Source organism: Otolemur garnettii, unplaced genomic scaffold, assembly GCF_000181295.1.
Source record: "Otolemur garnettii isolate 467f Iridium unplaced genomic scaffold, OtoGar3 scaffold00053, whole genome shotgun sequence".
NCBI classification, from domain to species: domain Eukaryota; kingdom Metazoa; phylum Chordata; class Mammalia; order Primates; family Galagidae; genus Otolemur; species Otolemur garnettii.
In genome coordinates this window covers 969,817-985,942 of record NW_003852448.1, presented here as the reverse complement: position 1 = coordinate 985,942, position 16,126 = coordinate 969,817, and the positions used below count along the sequence as shown (strand labels likewise).

The window sequence follows — 16,126 nt, the reverse complement described above, 5'->3', positions numbered from 1 at the left end:
AATGGATCAATAAACTGTGGTATATGTACACCATGGAATACTATGCAGCCACAAAGAAAGATGGAGACTTTACGTCCTTCATGTTTACATGGATGGAACTGGAAAATGTTCTTCTTAGCAAAATATCACAAGAATGGAAGATGTATCATTTTACGTATCTGCCAACAGGGTTTCTTTCAATTTCTCCACATCCTTGTCAACACCTGCTATTTTTTATTTTTTGGTAATAGTCATGGTAGCATTTGGGTCCCCGTCTAAATAGAGATCTGAAATGCATACTTTTGCATCGCTCCACAGAGTTTTGTCACAAATGTCTTATGGGGAGGGACTTCTGCAAAACCTCTGCACCTGTTAGTTTGGGAACAGTTAGCCCCGGCAGCTGAAGGACGAAGCGTAGCTGGTTTGACCTTTGTTTTTGATATCTTGTAAACTGACTTCCTAATCTATCTTATCAAGATAACTGTGAATATATCGCTTTGAGAAACAAGCCCTAAAACAAGTTTTGAATGCACTGCTGACATCGTGTCAGTATCAGCATTTAACACAAAGGTCAGATTCTTACGCTATATCAATATAGTCATATGTAAACATGCCCTCATGCATATCCAGATGGCTTCTTACAATTTTATTTAAATCAAGAGAATTTAAATCTTCTCCAAAGATGAGATTATGATCCATTGCCTAAATATATACTGGTAATTTATGAATTTTTAAAAAATGGTGTTTGAAGCATTTTGAGTTAGAAAAGTACTATTGCTTCCGAGTGACATTTTGTTTAAAAACAATGTGTGTTTATTATAAAAAGAGGAAGAACATACTTTAAAGGTCTTTGCAAAAACTAGATGTATTTCAAATTAGAACATTCCAATTTAACATTCGAATTCCTTGGTGTTGATAGCATTTAACCAAAATATTACAATTAAAAGAGCAAATACAACATGTATATATTAATGAAAATGTTCATTGTTATAATAGAATCACAAACTTATCGCTGTGATTGTTTTGATTGAGTTAATAATGTAGCATGTTAATCATTTGTTTACTGCTCGGTGTTAACATGTAGACGGTGTTCGGTAGAAATTTTTAAACTGCAGGTTTTATTCATCAGATCTTCCCCTTGCATAAATTAGAGAAATTACTGACTTAGTACATTAAGCTGGTTTCAGCATAATTTTTTTAAAGGCCATCAGTGTTACTACACAGTGTGGTATCACATTCTTTGAGAGTGCTTTATACCTTGGAAAGTTCCTAGTAGCTGTACATTAAAATGCTTTAGAAGAGAAGGAAACACACACACACACACACACTTTGGCCTTCACTCTTGATGCTTTTTTTATGTATAGTTTACTGAAAATATTACCTATAACGGAACAGCTCAGGTAATGTACAAGCTCAGTTAAAAGGTGTGTCTTAATGCACATCAATTAAATGCCACATCTCAGGCTTGACTTTTTGGTATTAGAACAGATACTTATAGACTTACTAACCTCATAGCTCCAATGAAATGAAAAAAAATAGAGATTACATTAAACATCCGTCTACTTCTGTGTATACCAGCTGCAAAGTTCAGGTCCTCGCAGTGCTCTCCTATCTGCGATCTGTATCAGTTTCAAGTCTGTGTGTCTTTCCAAGACAACATCAGGAGCCCCGGGGCTAAATTGCAGTAGGGGCCAGGTCCTCTCCAGGAAGGGGCTGGTCCTCCAGTTCTGCAGTTGAGCTTTGTTGTTCCATCTGGACGAGGGTTAGAGATGTGGGAAATGAGGAAGACTTGATTAATTGTTCTAGAAGGACAGAGATAGTTCCCAGGAGGAAGGGGTCTGTCTCAGGTGGCTAGCTGGAAGGACAGGAAAGGGAAAAGCCAACGGGGGTTGGGGGGCTGAGTTGGGAGACGCTGACTAAGGGAGCGAGGTAAGAGATTGAGAGGAAGTTCTGTGCTAGCTGAGATGTGGGGAGTCTTTTTTTCTGGGTGTTATGCTTGAAGTCTTGCTTGGCATCAATCTCAGTGATGTCGATAAGTTGATAATTTGCCAGACTCCAAGTACACACGGGTGTTTCTTTAGAAACTGAGGTGCTGCGGCATAAGGTGGCCCGATTTTACTCACCTCATGCTGAAACTAGCAATCATGGCCTCTGATTTTAAGAAATTCAGTTGTGGTAGAGAAAAGGGATATGTACTAACAACAGTATAATGAGAGAAATATTTACAAATGCCAGAAGGGGTGTGCTAAAACCAGAAGACATAGCCGGGTGCTATGGCAGGCGCCTATAGTCCCTGCTACTCAGGAGGCTGAGGCAGAAAATCACTTAAGCCCAAGAGTGTGAGGTTGCTGTGAGCTGTGACACCACGGCACTCTACTGAGGGCAAAAAGTGAGACTCTGTCTCAATATAAATAAAAATAAAAATAAATAAAACCAGAGAACAGTGATTATTCTGATATGACCAAAGCTTAGGTTTTATGAGGAACGAAGATAGAGGTGGCTTTGCAAGGTGCCCTTGGGTCAGATGGGTATGTCCTTAAATGCCAGGCAAAAGGACTTCAACTTGGGTGAAATGGGCGCACATTTATAACAAGTGGAAGAAGGGAAAGAAAGGAAGAACAGCTCCTTATTTCTGAAATGCATCTGCAACATGAAATTGAATCCCTATAGCCAGCAACAGCATGATTACAGAGCAGCAGATCAGAGTTGGAGAGAAACTGTATTTACTGATGCACATATACCTGGTGGGGTGCTAAGCTCCCCTTATCCAGGGCAACGCTGACAGTGACCCGAGTGGAATCTAGTCCGCAGATTCACATGCAGAAACCATGAGCTAGAGGGTAGGGCTGGGGTAGAGCAGGATTGAAGCTCCATCTGGCCGGGTCAGTGTCCTCTTTTGCTGCTATTACATGGTTCCCTGGGAGCTTTGGCTGAGTAGATTAAGTTCTTCCTTTACAAAGAAGTAAAGAGGAGAGGGCTTCAACAGCATGCCTTAACATTCAAAGGGTCGGGAGGGGACTTCCACTTCCAGATAGACATGCTTTTCTCTATTCCTCGCACTGGACCTTGTATGTAAAATAAACATAGGAAGAGTGTAAATGGTGGACAGAAGGACACAGACCAGCTGGGTGCCTGGAGACCAAGGGAACCGTGCAATGCTGGGTTCCCGAGTTTTCTTCCTCCTCATCTATCCTGACTGGTGGTTGCAGAACCCAAACCTGGAAACGCCAATGGGAAAGGCAAAAGTTGTCCCTAGAAAAGTCTTATTTATCCTCTAGCTAAAGGACCAGGGAGGGGCAGCCTGGCAAGCCTGAACACTTTGAGATAGTGATTTTCAACTGGTGTCCCATGGCACACTGGTGTGCTGTGAGAGGATCTTAGGTGTGCTGTGAAAATGTTTAAAGATCATCGGTCAAACTATTTTTTAAGGAATTTCAAAGCCCAGTAAGTATACTCTTTTTGTAAACTCTCTCTTTTGTTTTTGATCAACATAATCTAAATGTGCCACAGAAGTTTAAATATAGGTTCCAGTGAGATAGAAAAGGTAGACAAACGCTGCTGTAAGATACTAACCGCACAATGTGGGCCAGGGACACTGCGGCCCATCCACCAATGACTGAGTGTGGAGCTGGGAGAGGGGCCCCCATCTCCCTCCCCTCCCCTAACAAGGCAGTGTCAGAAGAGGCCGACTGGGGAGACGGCTTGCACCCTGATCTGCCGTGACGACCTGTCCCTCCCCCTCTCTACTGGACAGCAGTCACAGGCCAGTCCACAGCCTGGCATTGACGGGCTAACCTTGCCACTGTGGTGTCAGTGGAGGCCACAGGGAGAAGCGTCCTTTCCCCAGCCAGGGTGGTATCACCTGGTGCCCTCTGAAGGGCCTGGACCTTCATCCCCACTTGGCAACACCCCTTCCCCTGTGGTAGCAGTGTCGGGGAGGCCTTCTAAATCAGAAAATTTAATACCCCAAAATGTCCAGGTTTCAACCAAAAATCATACCAAGAACCAGGAAATGTTCAACTTGAATGAGAAAGGTGATAACAGATGCCAACATCAGGATGACGGCGGACTTTGGTGCTTTCCCAAGAACTGGGCAGCAGCCATCGCAAAGTACGTCAAAAAGCCATTTGGAATGTACTTGGAAGAAGTGGAAAAAATAGAACATTTTATTAAAGAAATAGAAGATAAAAGAAGAACCAAATGGAGGTTTTAGAATTAAAAATTACATAACCATGACAAATGGGATAATTAGGATTATATTTTATGTCAGAGCATTTAATTTGTACCCGTTTCTATATAAGGCCTTGCCTGGATTATTTAATTTATTTTCACAAAAACTCTTAGAAGGAACATGTTTTTATCACTATTTTATAGATGAGAGTTGAGTAACTTGCTCAAGGTTGTGGAGCTGGTAGCTTTAAGGCAGCTCTCTCTTGTTCTAAGACCATGCTTTCCACCACTGCAGCAGACGGATTCCAGTGCTCAGGTAGGTAGTAAATGCTCTTCCAGCTTCCTCCGGGGCCATTTTCAGGAACCTGTAATAGCTAGGATGATTTCACAGGCTGGATTACCCCAGAGAAATGAATCAAATGTATTTTGCCAACTCTTTGAACTCTTCAAGTTCTCTATATATGTAGATTTCTTTTACCTTTGCTTTTGAATCTTTAAAAAAAATTATACTTTTTTCTCACTCTGTGTAAATTTTCTAGTAGTGAAATGACAAGTCACAGTCTCGGCTGTTTTATGGACAAAAGTTAGTCAGAATCAGAGGAGAATATCTTGGGTAAAACTCATTTTAAAGCCCCTGGAATGTGAAGGAAGTTTTGACACCGAGACCCGAGAATCTTACATGTGTGTACCAGTTGGTGTTTGCCCGTCTTCATGCTTGAGAACAACACGAAAAAACTTGTGTTATATCCTTAATAAGTGTTAAAAACCCGTGATGTCTTTTCCTCCCTAGTCTGTTTTCCAACATGTATCAGCTGTAGTTGCTTTTTATCCTCAGAAGTAAAATCATCAACAATTTCAGTCATATGTTAGTGTTTAAAAGGTTTTATATAAAGTATTATAGTTATTTTATAATTTCAATAATATGCATTTTAGTATTTATGTCTTTTAGTGCCATTTGGCCAAGAAATCAATATTTTCCTAAGAATGAAAGATATTCAATTAACATCCTTCTGTCGTGCAAGATTAGACTTCCACGTATTAAAGACAATACAATTCTGAAAAGGAAGGGGTTATTTTTATGCTGTGAAGTGGCAGTGACGGGAACAGCCTGGGGGTTGCTGGTTTTCTCAAGTGGCAGGCGTGATACGTCTCCCTCACCAAGCCCTCAGCAGGACCCACTGCCCTTGGGATGGGCTGTTGTTGCCATCAGGACTCCAGGCCACATGGCCAGGCAGGGAGCACTTCCCCATCCTTCTTGGCTCCACCACGGATGCCTTTCTCTGCCAAGTGTCGGTGCTCCCTCTTGTTACCTGGCAGAGACTACCATGCCGTGCTCTTCCCTGCCCTTTGGTTCTGGGGGGCAACCCCCTCAACTCTTCTCTCCTGGGAGTGCTTCCAAATAAGGATGCCTCCTACCCTCCCAAACACAGCGACTTGAGAATCCAACATCCCAGCTAAGATAGGACTCCAGTGTTTTCTTATCTATCTATTACAAGGGAAAGGATATAGTTGGCTAGTAAAATAATGGAGACAAAAATAGGGAACACAGTAGGTGTCATAGGGGGCGGGATAATTGCATTTAGAGAACTCATTAAAGTCTAACTGGGTGTCTAACTCGTGGGCTATGTGCGGGCCTCTTCCTGCAGCTGGGCTCTTCCTGGGAGCTGCTTGCTTATTCCAGGTGACTTCACTTTTCAAGATCACAAGCAAGGTTGTCAACAACTTGATGCTTTTCCTGAACTATTGCTGACTTCTGGGTTATTTATTTATGTTTTGAAGTACAGCACTCATGAGGCTATTTTATCTTTGCCATTTTCCTTAAATTTGTAATGCGTTCCAGGCCTTTTCATGTCATGTCACAGAGAGAAAATGATAACTAGCATTTGGGAACAAGAGGGGATTTAGAGCCTGGAGGTTGCTGGAGACTAGAAGGACTGGTCACTGGAGGGTGTAGCTGCAGATGGGCGGGGAAAGTGCCTTTTAAGCAAATTGTGACAATTTGACTCTATCCTCACAGTGCCCACCTCTAGGATTCGTGCGGGAATGGCCCATTACTTTAGCAGGACAAGGGAATAAGAGAAGAGTAGGAACAATGTCTGCAGCTTGGTTATGAGAAAATGAAACATTGTTATGAGATGACAGATCACAGATTTGGATGAACAGAACCCAGTGGGGAAGGGGTCTGGTAATCAGTAGTTGTCATCTAGATTCTTAGAAATGGGGGCCAGATGGGAAGAATCCAAGAGGAAGGTAGATCCCAGTTAGCGGGCACAGTAACAGAAGTCACAGCAAGAAGCTCACAGAGGACTGGCCAGGTGGCACCTGGGAAGTGGCTGCTCCCTCCCTAGGATGGCAAGACAAAGTGGGAATGCAGGGTTGCTGTCTAGTAGGGCATCCGGATTGTAGGCACAGGAGCAGACAAGGCGTGAAGGAGCAAGGCCAGGGCAGGTGCCTCATTAGAGAAACTAGACTGACGAGGACTCACTAGCCAGGCACAGGTGCACCTGCCCTCCAGCCTCTGCACTCTGCCTCAGTAACAATGAAATCCTGTCTCAAAAAAAAGAAAGTGTGTGTGTGTGTGTGTATAAACAAAAATAGTATTTTTTTTTTTTTTTATAGACAGTGTCTCACTTTGTCACCCATGGTAGAGTGCCGTGGTGTCACAGCTCATAGGAACATCCAGTTCTTGGGCTTAGGTGATTCCCTTGCCTCAGCTTCCCAAGTAGTTGGGACTATAGGCACCTGCCACAAAACCTGGCTATTTTTTTGTTGCAGTGTTGCTGGGGTGGGCTTCGAACTCACCAACCTCAGAATATGGGGCCAGCGTCCTACTCACTGAGCCACAGGTGCCGCCCAACAAAACAAGTATTTTTAATTATAATTATTTTATCTTTCATTCCATCATGAGGTAAGAAGACTACTTGTATCTGTCAAAAAAAAAAATCTTTTAAGGCTGGGTACAGTGGCTCTCACGCCTATAATCAAGCAATCTGGGTGGCTGAGAAGGGAAGATCGCTAGAGCTCAAGAGTTTAAAATCAGCTTGAGCAAGAGCTAGAACCCATATCTACAAAAAATGGAGAAATTAGCCAGGTGCCTTTAGTCTCAGCCTCTCAGGAAGTTGAGGCAGGAGGATCCCTTGAGACCAGGATTTGAAGTTGCAGTTAGCTATGAGGACACACTACGCTCTAACCCAGGCAACAGAGCGAGACTATTTTAAAAGTCTGTCTGCAGCTGTTGAGTGGCTTTTCTTATTGACTCGGCCACTATTCATCTGTTTTGCTGGGGATGAGTCTGAGCTGACGTCTTTCGTAAATTATTTGGTTGAACCATATGAAATTCCTGATAATTCGACTGTCTTTCACATCTAAAAACTGTAATTTCATGTGGGTCAACCTAATATTTGCTTCTGTCTCTTCTTTTTTTTTTTTCATGAAAATGAGAGATTCCTCCGTGAATTAAGGAGGAATGAGAAAACACTGCCCCATCAAAAAGAACTCCACGCCTCCAGCAGAGACGCTGCTACTCTACGCTTGCCTCTCAGCCTGTGGTTTTTAACCTTCCTTATCTCCATTCATAATGAACTGAAATTTGAATATATTACTTCCCTATCATTCAGAAACTGACACTTTACCTCAACCACAGAGCTTTAAGTCATAAAAATTTCAGCTTATGTCAGAAGTTTTAGAAAAAGACTATGTCTTTCTGGACTGTATTTCCCTAACATTATACTAAATCCAAAGCTTCAAAAGTAAGTTTAAAATGGTTTTATCATACCCAGGAAGTTCTGCTTCCATATTTTTCTCCTATGCAAATAGATTTGTACAAATATGATACATCTCATGAACACACACATGCACCCACTTAGGCATGAGCAAGGTCTGAGTTTGCAAGAAGCCAGACCAAAGTTTGGGATGACATCTCTCCAGCATAACTATATATTTCTCTGCAAGAATGCAAGTGAGCCTGCAGGTTGCAACCCAGAAACCAGCTTGCAGCAGACTGGTAGAAGCGAGGTTCAGCAGTGTCAAATGGTGAAGACGATTGTATCTGAAATCTCCCTCACCCACATTTCTTTGTACTTTTCTTTCTCTCTCATCATTATCTTCTTCAAATTCCTCAGCAGCATCTCCCACAAAGTATGCTTTGGTCATTTCACGGATTCTTTTGAACTTCACACTTGATTCTCCTTGGTGTCACCTGGAACTCTGTCCCCACATGCCCAACCTCACAGGGTTCCGTTAGGGTACAGGGGTTCCATTTGGCTTTGCTCTCCTTTGACCAGACAGACAAGAGGAGCTAGAGTGAAATTAGGAAACAGATGAATGATTATGTAACTAGAGGGACTGATTTATGAATAAAGATTGAGAGAAACAAAAATTTCTCTCCATATCAGCAAGTGCCAAGCAGGAAGCTGTGTGCAAACACTGGGCAGGACAGCCTTAGGAAGAGCGCGTTAGTGGCGCATACGTGAGCCATGTGAGCCTTGCAGCCACTGTGGTATGAAATTAACAAAAACTTCCAACTTTATCTGCAGAACGTTCTTTCTAAAGTCTCCCTTAGCCTTGTGCAGTGAGGCCTACCCAGTGGCTCTTGTGCTCTTGCTATTAAAAACACTGCTTCCTCCCAGACTCAAACCCAGTGTTCATTAAGATACTCACAAGGTTTGCTTTCCACCTAATGCATACTCCCAATTTGAGATTTTTTTAATGATCATCACGTTCATATATGATGAAGAAATGAAAGCATACTATTCTCTGATACTAGTGAATGTGTTTAGTTACCAGTAGTGTTTTGTGATAGAGTGAGTCAAATCAAGCATAAATGCTGAAGGATACAGGCTCTGAAGCAAGTGTTACAGGACATTTTCTTTTCTCCGTGGGAAACACATCTGTATGCTATCCTTAGTTTTTTAAGTTTGCAAAATTGTAAATAACGTATGTCCTGATGAATCTACCTGTAATACTTGTTGACCAGTACCTATGGTTCTATCTAGAACGTGAGATTTTCTCAAACGGTAATACAAAAAGAAACTATTGAGTGTGTTCAGTGAAAGAAGAATGTCTCTCTTCAGTTTTTAAATATTAAACGTAAGTCTGCTCCAGTGACAGTGGGTCCCTGATTTATCACTACATGCTGACGGGAGTGCTCTCATTTTTATAAAACCAGTGCTTTCGGCTGCCCATATTCGGACATGAACTTGAAAAAGGAAGCAACACTTCATGACCGTCTGAGAGAACAAACACAGGCAAATTTGGAATCAGACTCTTCACATTCCAAATCAAAAAACATCTGTAGTTTGAGCTTCAATGGAAAACTTGGAAAGGTGAACAGTCAGCCCAGGTAAGAAATTTTTCAAAAATCTGAACCAGAAAGTAAACTAGGTAGAATAATAAAAGAACAAATTTGTTAATAATATTAATTCCTTCTATATCTTTTTATTACTGGATATTATTATGTTCACTGGCTTGTAGAACTCATCTCAGTCCTGATCTTCATTTAAAAAATATTTTCTGTTGCTTTATCCTCAAATAACTTAATTTACCTCGTTTTGAATATATATGTAATATAAGGGCATTAGAAAGTATATCTTATATGTACAATTCTGAAAGATTCCCTTTTACCTTAAGAAGGAATTCTTTAGAACTGTTTCATAGATGTTCTCTTTTGGCACCTGGCCAAGTGTATCTACTGAGACATTGTGGGGTTTTCTCTCCCACTGTTACTTCTGTCTGTCATCTTTAATCCATACGTACCTCACATATGATTTCTTTGAATGGTTTCCATTTTGATATATTGATAATACACCATACTTTTGTTCCTAAATGTAAACTGACAATTTTAAGTATCAGTTTTCAATTTTTATTCACATATGCTTACTTTTTAAGGAGCTGCAAATACAACCTTATTTGATCCTTTTTAGCCTAAATGAGTAAAGCAATCTAAGTAACATCTATTCTCCAAAGAGCTCCATACGCCATGCTAGGAATTATAACACAGGAAAGTCTAATGCTTAGTAAGGGCTGGAGACCAGGCGGAGACTGAGCCAGGGAAGGCCAGACAGAGAAGTGAGAAGTGGGTGTTCCCAGACCCGGCTGCAGGCAGAAGGCAGTCATGTTCTAGGCCCTGTCTGTGTGACCTCAAGGGGACACTGCTCTTTCCATTCAGCACCTGTGAAATGAAGAGGCCACACCTCTCTGCAGGTGCCGTCTTCCCTGGAACAGCCTCTGCCCACTCAGCCTCAGTCCCAGTGGGGGCTGTGACTTCACTCCCAAGTGGCACCTGTTCACTGGGAGAATTAGGCTTGTAGGTAACTTTTCGCATAGACCTGACATCCTGGAGTGTAGATTTTGTTCTTTTTATCCACGCCCATGCTGTTTCAAGCATTTGGGTGACATTTCAATTTGGTTAGATTTTGGTATTTTGATGCTGATCTCTGCACAGGACTGCAGATGAGCGCGTCTTCTGCTGCGTGATCCATTTCCTATGGATGCGCATGCCTCTCTATTTCTGTAGCTGCGTGTTGCATTTTTATTATTTGTTCCACCCACTCCTCTTGTTGAAGCTTCACAGGGTCTCCTTGTTCCTTACTGCTGCTTCACACCCACACTGTTTACAACCTCACGGAGTTGAGAGCTTGAGTGTCCTTTCCTTCTCCAAGTTGAGAGAGAATGTTTTCTTTTCCTTTTTTCTTGTTTAACTGTTTTTCAAGGAGCAGTGTTGTTTTTCTTTTTTCTTCCAGAATTATAGAGACCAGCATATCCATTTACCCTGATCCTTTTTGCAATATTTTGTTGTATCTTTTCCCAAATAAAACCCTAGTCAGTTCTCACTTACCAATACTGTAGACGTTCATTTTCAATGTCAAAAATCAGAAGTTAGCTAAGCCTTTCTTTCCAGCAAACACAGATACATTGCCTGCACTATCTTGAACTCCCCTTAGGAGCTTACCTTTATAATGAATTATTATGTGATTTACCATTTTTGAGGAAGCTTTGCAATGAGGTATACCAGATGAGCATAATTATTGCAGCTAGAGAGAAAGAACAGAGAATGCTAATTGCTAACCGAGCAGAAAAAACACAGATGATCCTGTTCTGCCAAATCCTACTTCACATGAGTACAGGGCTGTGTAAGGAGCTGAGGCCGGGGAGTCACAATGCACATCACACCTCGTGAGTCCCAAAGCCGTCTTTTGCTCTCAGATCTCGAGACTGGAGCCATCCTCACACTACAATCCTCCTCTGCCTTTTTTTTCCAACCAATCATCAGAATGATGTTTGAATAAATAGTATTAGCAGTCGTGCCCCCTTTGATTTTGCCCCCATCTCCATGACATCCTTTTCATCGTCTTAATTTCTGGGGTGGGAGGGTGGAAGAGAGCAAGGAACTCAATGGGAATCATATGTAGGCTAATTATGCACAGATAAAATATATTTTAAGACTTCTCACAGTTTACTGATAGCACTTCCCTGAGTCTGTCTTTCCTCCAACCCAAGTTTTTGCTCATGAAATCAACAGATAATCAGGTACAGGTAGTGGAGAATATTTTCATCTCTCCTCTTCTGCATGTTGAGGAGAAATAATTTTTACTTGACTCCTATTCAAAGATAGAGGTGGGGTTTAAATTGGTGGGAATGAGCTTTAGTTTCCACTGGCCTGCAGTCAATCCATCCACCACTGAGCTCCGGAAGGGGCGTCTGTGATTTCTTATGCAAGCAAACTTAGGCTCTCCAGACTTCTTATAATTCAAGTGCAGAATATAAAATTAACTCTTCTTTGACATCCTTCCAAATTCAATTGGGCATTGCCCAGCAATTTAAAGAATTCCTTGTCTTTAACTGCATTCCAGTTTTGTGATAATTTTTAAAAAGCATGTTTGCTCTCATATCAGTATTTGTAGGGTTTTGTTATTAGTAATCTTATGACTCTGCTGTGTGATTGAGTAGTGGGAATAGTTCATACTTTTTTTTACTTAGAGTGGCACATTTTAAACTTGAGTTGGATCATATATGTACTATTCAATGTTCACAAGATTTACCTTTCTGTATTAACTGTAAAGAGCCAAACTCTCAGTAGCTCACCATTACTGAAACGCTATGTATATTCCATTTTTCTTTGTGCCTATAGAGTGAGCAATGTCTTATTTATGTTGGGGTAAATTATATTTAGTTATAATATAACTGAACTTATATTCAGTTGGGGTAAATGGCCTTACACTTGAATTCATTCATTTGAGCATAAGCTGAGGGGTGGGGATACTTTTAATTTGTTTAACAGCTTCTAGTTTGCATATCTATTACCTTTGGACTGTACCATAATCTTGTGATTTAGCAAAGCAGGTGTTATTGTTGTCATAATGTTACCAGTCACAGGTGAGGAGGGCTCCCTGAGTATTTCCAGTATAGTAAACTAACATAGCAAGGATACTGTCTGTCTATTAATATCACACACTTGGGGTTGCAAAGCATGGTGTAAACAGTTTATCACATCATCCTGCCAATTTTATTTCATTCCCCAAACAATCCTCTATGTTTGAAAAGTTTTCTTATTCTGGCTCAGAGAGGTTAGGCAGAGACCAAAATCACACAGATAATCAGTAGAAAAGTTAGGGTTTGACTTTCCTTTGACTACAAACCCCGTAAGCTTTTCAACTTAATTAGGCCAACAAAAGAGTAACAATTTAGGGCTTTGAAAATGCCTGGGCAGGCAGCACCTGTCGCTCAGTGGGCAGGGTGCCGGCCCCATATACGGAGAATGGCGGGTTCAAACCCAGCCCCACCCGAACTGCAAAACAAACAAACAAACAAAATAGCCAGGCGTTGTGGCGGGCACCTATAACCCCAGCTACTTGGGAGGCTGAGGCAAGAGAATCGCCGAAGCCCAGGAGTTGGAGGTTGCTGTGAGCTGTATGAGGCCATGGCACTCTACCGAGGGGGATAAAGTAAAACTCTGTCTCTACAAAAAAAAAAAAAGGCCTGGGCTAGGTTTATATTTAGACTACTTTCCACCTCTGTGCAGGATTCTCAGGGTCATCTTTAATACATCTGTTTCTTATTTTGTGAAAAGAGAACTACCGAAGGGGAAGAATCTCACCATGTTTTCCCCAAACTATTTATTGCTGTTTATAGCACAGGTAATGCAAAAGTCGCCACCTTGAACACATTTTACTGTAATATACTAAATACTTATATCCACAACAAGAGAATAAAGTTATAGTCATTAAAACATTCTCATCATGAAGAAAATTACCTTAGAATGTCCCTCTTCACACCCGGGGCTACCTATTAGCTGATTTTCCCAGGCCCGAGGAGCCATGTTTCTCAACCATCTTCCACCCACCTGAGTGTTCTTTAATAACTTCTTTTTCCTCCCCAAAGCCTTGTTCCATGTATCCTACTTCTCCCAATTGATAGCACCACCATCTGTCAAAATACCTTCATTGCTATTCAGTCAGTGCTCTTAAGAAAATGCTTAATAAAGCCCACTTTGTTTTTCCTGGAGCTGCCGTATTGCACATCTTATGCCCTTCTCAGAGGCCTGTATTAGTAATAAAAATGACTGGGGAAAATCATGGTCACCAGAGAGAACAGCATGTAGCGGGACAGTTCCTTACCGATCCTGATAATAAATTGCACTGCCAAGGAGCCAACCAGTTTCTTCCCACTCTTCAAACTAGCTGCGACATAAATACCTTCTCTGAGGCCCGTCCGCAGAATCACAACAGCGATAGTCAGTAGTTCCACACATTAACCATCCAAGACAGTAAATAGGTTTCCTTTAATCCTCCAGACTTTCTCTCACTTCTTCCCACGTGAATCCTCTGCTCTGGGAGAAAGAGCCCACGCAGCGCCCGCTCGCTCCCCTCGCTCCCCGCCGGCCTCGCAGCGCTGTGCTCGCTGCCTGGTTCCTGCGCTGGCGCCCTGCTTCCCACTCGCAGCCCTGCCCGTTCCTGTCTGCACCTGCTCGCTGCCCCAGCTCACCTCTGTCTTGCAGTTTTCTGTAGCAGCTCCAGCCTGTGAGACTACGTTTAGTGTGTCTCTGTGTTTTTAACACCCCGTATAATGCCTGATACTTAGTGCACACTCAACTCATAAAATAGATGGTGGCCAGCCCTGGGATGTGGAGCGTCTGGGCACTCCTGGTCCCTTTGGCCACAGCTGTGTGTGTGTGTGTGTGTGTGTGCGAGAGAGATGGAGAGAGAGAGAGAGAGCGAGAGAGCGAGCACCTTTTCAGTACTTGTCTGACACATGTACCTTGTTTTCTCAAAGAAGACTACAGGCTGCTGAAGGGGGAGCAGCTTTTCATCATGGTTTTTGTTTTTTTTTCATTCTTCTGCACATCACAGGCCCTCAGTGTATCTAAGAGGATCGATTCAGTTATATACATTTGTTTTTCTCTTAGAGTCTCAGTTTCTTCACCTGTAAAGTGGACATAAATGTGAGGCTTACTTACATAAGACTTTGCACACGGGCACATAGGTGTAGATAGAGATACTGCTGTAGGTATATGCTGTATGGCTGGGCCTGGAACATTGTAGAGACTATTGAAATTATAGTTCCATATCTTTTGTCTGTTTTTATAAAAATCATTGATTTTATTTTTGCAGTTATCCCAGTTTTAGCTGTGTATATACCACATATCTCAGCACCAAACATAGGAATTTAGACCCTTGTTTATTTAGTCTGAAATAATACTCAGCATCTATACCTGCAGCAAGCCCCTTAACCAACTAAGCTGTGATCAAAACACCGAGACAAGCCAGCAAGCTACTGGGCCTGTGGGAGTGTAACTGGATGGGGAACCCCCGTTAGAGAAGCTTCTCCCACCCCTCACTTCCAGTTGGATGCTGGGTGCTGACAAGCCACTGGACACTAGCCAAATCTGACAGCCTGGGGGCTTTACAGTGGGAGGGAATTCAAGAGACTGGTCAGCTTCATCAGTGAAGAAGGACACCACGGCTAAAGGATTTAGTCCTCTCCTTAGCACTGTTGTTGGTGGCCCCTTTGAGCTCTCTGACTCCCAGGTCATTGCTCTTCTCACTATTCCATATCATCTCCTACCCACAAATTAAGATTCAGTGAGAACACAGTTGGTCTTGGCATCTAAACAGCGTTTACCTCCCCAAATTCAGGATTATGATCATAACTAGGTCTTGAAATGAGACATAATCATTCATTCCTCATTCGGAATATTTTGTATGCGACAGTCTCATTCTTCGCCCAGATTGGAGTGCAGGGGAATGATCATAGCTCGTTGCAACCTTGAACTCCTGGGTTCAAATGATACTCCTGTCTCAGTCTCCCAAGTACCTAGGATTACAGGCATGCACCACCACACCCAGATAATTGTCATTATTTTTTTAGACAGGGTATATTGCTATATTGCTCAGACTAGTCTTGAACTCCTGAGCTCTAGTGATACTCCTGAGCTCAAGTGATACTCCTTCCCCGGCCTCCAAGTGTGCTAGGATTACAAGCATGAGCCACTGCACCTGGCTATTCCTTCAACATTTATCTGTTGAATGGATATTTAGAAGCTACCGTTCAAAACTTAGCAATATGTGAGGCTTCCTTACACAAGATTTTGCATATAGCAGTGAACAAAACAGCCAAAAATCGTTGTTCTTATCAAGCTTTCATTTAGTGATAAGAATATCACCCAAGCTAGCAAGTGGCAGGATGGGGCTTTGAACTCAGGCAGGAGGGCACCTGCCCCAGCAGACTTGGCATAAGTCATGCTGACACAATGTGGGATCAATGTCATTCTACTCAGCACACGTGTGTGAAGCTTCCCCTGTCACCAAGTGGTGTGTTAGGTGCTAAGGACATGGAGATAACCAAGACAGTTCCATCCTTGCATGGTGCTGATTTTCATGTAGGTGAGATGGAGGAGAAAAAAGAGAGAAAACCATAAATAAAGAGAAGAATGTTGATAGGCTGAGACAGGCACCATGAAGACATGACAATACAGCTGGGA

The 16,126-nt window shown here is 42.2% G+C and overlaps 1 protein-coding gene across 2 annotated transcripts in view; it reads left to right on the top strand.

Moving 5' to 3' along the window:
• The window catches only part of L3MBTL4 (L3MBTL4, histone methyl-lysine binding protein), a 355,410-nt gene that overhangs the window by 227,172 nt on the left and 112,112 nt on the right, over positions 1-16,126 (top strand). For both annotated transcript variants that reach the window (XM_023514432.1, XM_003792016.1), the window contains exon 14: positions 9,317-9,490. In XM_023514432.1, coding sequence (XP_023370200.1) covers positions 9,317-9,490 — 174 coding nt within the window. The remainder of the gene's footprint in view (positions 1-9,316; positions 9,491-16,126) is intronic.